General features: G+C 48.0%; 1 protein-coding gene across 2 annotated transcripts in view; it reads left to right on the top strand.

The window, feature by feature from the left end:
* The window catches only part of NSDHL (NAD(P) dependent steroid dehydrogenase-like), a 33,827-nt gene extending 26,828 nt beyond the window's left edge, over positions 1-6,999 (top strand). For both annotated transcript variants that reach the window (XM_055338689.1, XM_055338690.1), the window contains exons 6-9: positions 1,224-1,352; positions 3,547-3,689; positions 4,849-4,951; positions 6,013-6,999. In XM_055338689.1, coding sequence (XP_055194664.1) covers positions 1,224-1,352; positions 3,547-3,689; positions 4,849-4,951; positions 6,013-6,345 — 708 coding nt within the window. In that variant the 3' untranslated portion in view covers positions 6,346-6,999. The remainder of the gene's footprint in view (positions 1-1,223; positions 1,353-3,546; positions 3,690-4,848; positions 4,952-6,012) is intronic.
* The last annotated feature ends 263 nt before the right edge of the window (positions 7,000-7,262 follow it).

The following is a 7,262-nucleotide window of genomic DNA, read 5'->3' on the forward strand; positions in this document are numbered from 1 at the left end:
TATGGGTCTGTCTCCAGCTCTGTCCTTCCCCCACTTGGCTCCCACTTGTCCCCATGCCACCAAGCTCCTCCTTCACTGAGGAAGCCTTAGGATGAATTTCAGTACCTGCTAGGACAAATCACCCTCCAATCATGTTGTTCAGAATTTACTTGGCTATTCGTAGCCCTTTGCTCATTCACATAAATTTTAGAATCAGATTTTCGAGTTCTTGTTGGATTTGTTATTGTAGTTGCATCAGATTTAAAGGTAATTTGTGAAAGCATCAATACCTTACCACTGTTAAGTCTTTGTATCCATAAACACATAATCTCTCTCTCTTTAGTGCCTTTACTTTAGAAAGGTTTTGCACATCCTTTTGTTTTTTTTTTTAGTTTATCCCTATGTACTTAATTTTTGGTTATTGAAATAGTATCTTTCATATTACATTTTAAATTGCTAATGCAGGCACAGTTGATTTTTGCATGTTGATTTTGTCCTCACCAGTTCTGCTGAACTCTAACTGTAGTATATTCCATATGTTCATAATGTTTTCCATGTCAGCATTTCTAGCATCTGTGAATGGCGATAGTTTTATTTCTTCTTTTCAAGTTATTCCTTGTGTGTCTTAACCCACCACACTTGCTAGGACTTCTAGTAAAATGATGAATAAAAGCGGTAAAGATACGATTCGAGCTAATGGTGTTCAATGTTGGATGGGCTCCCTTTAACCAGAGGGCTAGAAGCTAGGACCCTCATAAGAAAGCATTTCCTTTCAAACAGCATGTTTCAAGTCGGCATGTGCCACATGCGCTTGTAGACATGTGCTGACCTGCCAGGGTTGGTATCAGAATCACGAGGCATCTTTTTCAGACAGGTATCTCCCTCATAGTTTGTGCACTATCCTCCCTTGGGGAATCATTCCCATACTGAGATAATACAAATAAAGGAAGTCTGTTCCACCTCTCGGTAGTGATAGGAGAGGAAAAAAAAAGTGAAATCCACTGTTTTAGAATGAAATAGAATGCATCTCAGAATCCGTGTAGCTACAAAAGATGGTGATCTGTGAATTATTTTAAGAAGGGCTGAAAAGCAAAGCCTCACAATAAATCATTTATACGGTGCCTTGCGTATGAGTGTTGCAAACAGGCACCATTTGATCTTCTTTCATGAACGAACATCGGATTGTTTTAATAAAGATCATTTCTTACTTGTATTTTTTTTAACCTTCCTTTCTCCTCTGCCAGAAACTCATTTTAACCAGCAGTGCCAGTGTCATCTTTGAGGGCGTCAACATCAAGAATGGAACTGAAGACCTGCCTTATGCCATGAAACCCATTGACTATTACACGGAGACAAAAATCTTACAGGAGAGAGTATGTACCTGAGAACTGGTTGAGTGACGAGCAAGTTCCATGAACATCTGGAGAGTTTAGATTTTTAAGAAAATCATTTACAAAGTTAGTGTTCTCAGGCTTGCCGACCTAACTTGGGAAGTAAAATTGTGGCTGAAATTCAATTTTAAAAAGAATAACTGTAGCTTAATGTGATCAGACTCGTCTCTGAGTACTGCCTAGGAACTGCCTCATTTAAACTTCACAGTGACCCCACAAAGGTGGGTACTATTATCACCACCAGGTTAGAGATGCACAGAGATTCAGTTTCTTCCTGAGGCTGTGCAACTAGCAGGTGGCTGAACCCACACAGTCTAGCTCCAGGGCCGGCACTCAACCTCTGTGCCATGCAACATTACTCAGTTGCCACAGAAATCAGAGCTGATTTATGAAGATCCCAAGTACTCCGGCAGAACTTGGACTTAACACACAAGTATTTTCATTTGAACACGCCTTCCTTGTGGCACTCTTGCCCCCTTCCCTTATTTAAATTAAACATGACAAGATCTTGCTTTATTTTAAGGAAAACTACTTGGCAAGGTACTGGTTTCCACTTGGCAGACCAACTTTGCCAGGGAGCACCTGGTTTTAACAGTAGGCTGGGTTGAGTAACGGGCACTAAGCCTTTGGACTCCAGGGTTCCAGGGACCCTGATGGCAGCTAGCTCCAGGACTAACGTCCAGGGAGAATATTACCATAAGGGCATACCCACTTGCAGACCATGGATGCTCGTTGACCACCAGCAGCTTACCTTAGCGGGGGAAGCTATGAGTCTACTTCTCCCAGGTGTTCACTGCACAGTCAAGCCCACTGAGGTTGCATTTCACAGCCAATACATATCGAACCGGAGCTCAGTGCTGGATTGGCATGAGTTCCTGAGCTGCCGGAGAGCCAGCTGTCTCCCATCTGTGTGCTATTACTCCAGGTCAGAAAGTCCCAGGAATCGTGTACAGGAAGACACAAGGGCCTCCCCAGTCCAGGCGTGGAAGCCGGGCCTTTTGTAAGCTGGAGGAGTCCTGTCTCCAGGTTCTGGCACCCTGCTCTTTGGAGCACAGAGAGCCTCACAGAGCTCCCACCTGACTTCACCCAAGAAGCACTAAGGCTTTTGCGGGTCCCTGTGTACTCTTACCTAAGGCACTGGGATTCCCACCCCTTGTGCTCGGCAGCTGCAGGTGACAGCCATGGGGCCTCACTTTCGTTTACCTTTGGGCACTCAAGTGGGAGTAAGCAAAGCCTCTAAAGGCCTGCAACAGTAACCCCCCTGGAGCCCCCTGTCAGCCACTGTTGGCACGCAACTCGCTGTTGGCTTTCAGATCTCTCAACTGGTAATAAAGTCAGTCAAGTAGCTTAAACTAACTGGGGCCAAAACGTGTACAAGAATTTTGCCACCATAGAATGGAAATCCTAGATGAGGTGATACAATAAGTCTACTTATCAAACACATACTTCCTGAAACAGTTGATGTGAGTCATCTCAGTCAGCACACAGCCCCATCCAGCTAGGAACTGTCACGGTCCCCATTTTTCCCATTAACATAATAAATCATTTGGGATGTTTTGTTACTTTTGAGGCCCAAACTGTTAGTATTCTAAGCCCTCAAGTTCTCGTTTGTCCACTGAGCCACACAGAACACATCTAAAGGCTTGTCCTGGTTCTCCCAGACCCTTTACCTTCTCGGTCTCTTCTTCCTGGCCCATTTGGGTTCATCAGAATCCCTTCCTAGGTGGTACCCCAAACTGACCAGAACAGATCAGGAGTGGTAGAAATGAGCACATGGAGCTTAAGGCAGGAGGGGTGGGAGGCTCACGGCTAACTCAGCAACTGGAACCCTCCGATCTCTTCCATGAATAGCTGCCATGGCTCATCTTCCTCTGGCTGCATTCGTGCATTCTAGTCTTTGTACCCAAGCCCAGGCCTTTCTCTTTGATCATAGTGTTGTTGTTTGTTTTTAAAGTAGGCTCCGTGCCCAATGTGGGGCTTGAATTCACAATCCTGAGATTAAGAGGCAGCCAGGCACCCTGATCACACTGGTTTTGACCCAGCTGTCCTGTTTTCAAATTTGGGTGCTTTGGGTGGGTGGGCTCCAGAAGTAGTCCCAAATGATAGCAGAGCAGAGGGCAGCCTCTGTGTCCTCTGTGAGCAGTGCTGTGGACATGCCCCTTCTGCTCTCTTATAGGCAGTCTTGGACGCCAATGACCCCAAGCGGAACTTCTTAACCATGGCCATTCGCCCTCATGGCATCTTCGGCCCAAGGGACCCCCAGTTGGTCCCCATCCTCATTGAAGCAGCCAGGAAAGGCAAGATGAAGTTCATGATTGGGTAAGTTGGCCTACAGTTGGCCTTCTCCCTGACCCCCTGACAAGGCTCGGTGTTGTTTGGTTAGGTCTTTTCTAATGGCACCTGCTCTGCTGCCCTCTGTGTTGGTGTCCTGGGGCTGCCACAACAAATGACCACAAACTGAGGGGCTTAAGACAACAGAAATTAATTCTTTCCCAGTTCCGGAGGTGAGAAGTCTGAAATCAAGGTGTTGGCAGTGGGGAGGGAGAGGTTAGTTCTTTCTGGAAAGTGAAGGAGAATCTGCTCAAGCCTTTCTCCCAGCTCTGGTAGTGTCCAGCAGTCTTTGATGTTCCTTAGCTTGTAGGTAAGTCACTCTAACCTCTGTCTCCACTCTCATGGGAGCATCCTTTCTGTGTGTCCATATCCAAATTCCCCTCTTATGAAGATACCAGCCATTGGATTTAGGGCCTAACCTATCCCAGTATGGCCTCAGCTTAACTTGTAGATCATATCTTCGGAGACCCTATTTCCAAATAAGGTCACATCCAAAAGTTCCAAGGAGACATGAATTGGGGGGTGGGGAGGACACTGTTCAGGTAGTATACCATCACATAGCCTGGAAAAATATTTGTGTCCCTGTTTGAAAGTTGAGGATACATGCTCGGGGAGTGGGGGGGAGACAGCACAGGGTCAAGGGCCAGGCCTTCAACTCTCCTTGGATCTAGGAAGGCAGGTAGAGGTGTTTGCATTCCTTCTCAAGGAAAGTGTAGATGGCAAGGCCTTTGTGGTTGGTGACAGAGTGTGTGACAGAGTGTGGCTTTTTCCCCAGTACACCTTTGCTACCTTCCTTTCTTTCTCCCCTTTTCTCTCTTTATTTTCTCCTCTATGTCTCTCCCTTGCCACCTTGCCTCCCTGCCACCCTGACTTCTTGCTTTGAGGGATTAGGAAGAGATGGTGGGAAAGTGCAAGGCCAAAGCAAGCCATTAGCCCAGAGTGTCCTAGGGGAAGTCGAAGGGCTGCTGTTCAAATAGAAGCCGAGAGCAAACATGATCCATGTTGGCCATGCCGGGATGGGGCAGGCAGGGCACTGGGCTCTCAGGCTCCTTGCTTGGCCCTTACATATCCCAGAGCCTCTGAGGGCCCCAGGAATCCTGGCCCCTGCACATGTTTAACAGTGGAACCATGCCCGGTATACCCACAGAAACGGGGAGAATTTGGTGGACTTCACCTTTGTGGAGAATGTGGTGCACGGACACATCCTGGCTGCAGAACACCTGTCCCGAGACACAGCCGTGAGTGGGAAGGTAAGGCACCTGCTTCTCCTGCCCCATGCATGTTTGCCCGTCTTCGGATTGCATGTCCCTGTGATTGGATTCATTGGCAAATTGCCTTCTTGATCCTGCATCCTGGCCGATCTGCTTTAGGATCCCATTGGTCTGAGGTTGATCCCCTGTGGTCGGGAGTGTGGTGACATTGCAGGGCTGCATCAGGACAGGCCAAGTCCAGAGCCAGTAAGCTGGGATTGACCAAGCATTCATGTAACATGACCTGGATACCCACTGTGAATGTGACTGCTCTCAGCAGGGTCCCATGCATATTTGGTGGGGGTGCGTGCTACTCATTTATTCTCCCAGTCATTCTGGAAATCTCTCCATCTCTCCCCCATTGCCCACCCATGTTCGTGCCCCTCCCCCTCCAGAGGGGTGGATATATCTCAGTCTCCCGGCATTTGGCACCTGGTAGGCAAGATGGACATGTCAGGGGAGGTGAGCTGTCATGCAGAGAGGAGGAAGCACATTAGATCCTCTCACCTCTCCTCTTGCTCATAGGGCCCCCATCTTCCTGGTTTCTCACCACTGCCTTTGGAACCCCCTCTTTGGGTCTCATTTTTCTCCTGAACCTCTGCTGTTTTCCCAGTCCTGTGATGCTTAGGGTGGTGGGGGTAGGGTGGGTGTATGGCTTTTGGTTTAGACCAAAACACAACACACTTGAGAAATGGCATGTGACCTGTTCGTTGCATCTGAAGATAAGGAGCTTTACCATGACTAACATGATCAAGTCAAATTAACCAATGTATCTTCCTGAGTGCAGTCTAAGCTTCACTTAAAAATCCTGGCTGGCCCATGGATAAAACTCACCTTTCCTGTCTGCACCTTAAGGTTGCCCATAGCTCCAGATCAAAAAAGCATCTGTGCCACTGGCTGACCTTTGCAGATTGGAGACACTGGGTGGAAGAGGCCGCTAGCTTCCCAAAATATTGGCCCCGGGCTGAACCATCACCCTGTGCCTGAGCACCAAGTTCCAAGCATCGCTTGCCCACCTCTCTAGCTGGGGAGCATTTTCTAACTTCTTGTTCTCTCTCCAGGCATTTCACATCACCAATGATGAACCCATCCCTTTCTGGACATTCCTGTCCCGCATCCTGACAGGCCTTAACTATGAGGCCCCCAAGTACCACATCCCCTACTGGGTGGCCTACTACCTGGCCCTCCTAGTGTCCCTCCTGGTGATGCTTCTCAGTCCTGTCATCCAGCTGCAGCCCACTTTCACACCAATGAGGGTCGCACTGGCCGGCACGTTCCACTATTACAGCTGTGAGAGAGCCAGAAAGGTCATGGGCTACCGGCCGCTGGTCACCATGGATGACGCCATAGAAAGGACCGTGCAGAGTTTTCACTACCTGCGGAAGGTTGAGTGATGCCACCCGGAGACTGGGCCCTCTCGGTGCATTCCCTGGCTGCTAACTCTCCCCTGTGGACCAACAAACTAACCTCCTTCAAGTGAGTTTCTTCTGAGCTTGGGTCTCCTCCTGCCAGTTAGAAGAGAGCACACCCAGCTCTTCCATGACCACAAGGGTGGAGGAAACAGCAGACATGTCTCTCATTTGTTAGATTTGATTGGAATTTCTTAAAGCAGGCAGCTTCATATTCTACTGGTTTGTGTTCTCCGTCTCTCCTTCCCCCCACCCCCACCCGTCCTCTCTCCTGGGTCACTTATCATTCCAATGTCCTTCTACATAATTGAGGAAGCTATAGGGAAAAAAATCCACTTGCTGACTGATGGTGGGAAAGTAGACTTAACTTCCATGCAAACCAGTACTAGAGAGAAGCAAGCCACAGCCTGTTCAAGGAGCCACATATTACATATACCCTAAAAGAAAAAGCAGAGGGGACACCTGGGTGTCTCAGTGGTTTAGCGACTGCCTTCAGCCCAGGGCCTGATCCTGGAGTCCCAGGATCGAGTCCCACATCAGGCTCCCTGCGTGGAGCCTGCTTCTCTCTCTGCCTGTGTCTCTCCGCCCCCCCCCCCGGGTCTCTCATGAATAAATAAATAAAATCTTTTTAAAAAAAGAAGAAAAAGATGCATGATTTGACTGCAATCTTGCAATCTTTAAGAAGAAAGAAAAAGCAGAAGTCTGAAATACATGGTGAAACTTCAAATAGATACAGAATTTAAAGCAAAAACTTTTTAAAGGCTTAAATCATTGCTGCCCCTCCCCCCACCAATCTCCAGAGGGAAGGGACTGCTGGTTGGCCACCTCCTTATAAGTTTTCCAAGTGCTCAGGTACAGCTGATGTGCCTGCCTGCATTGTTTTTTCATAAAACATTCTTTCG

Source organism: Nyctereutes procyonoides, unplaced genomic scaffold (assembly GCF_905146905.1).
Source record: "Nyctereutes procyonoides isolate TBG_1078 unplaced genomic scaffold, NYPRO_anot_genome, whole genome shotgun sequence".
In the NCBI taxonomy this organism is placed as follows: Eukaryota; Metazoa; Chordata; class Mammalia; order Carnivora; family Canidae; genus Nyctereutes; species Nyctereutes procyonoides.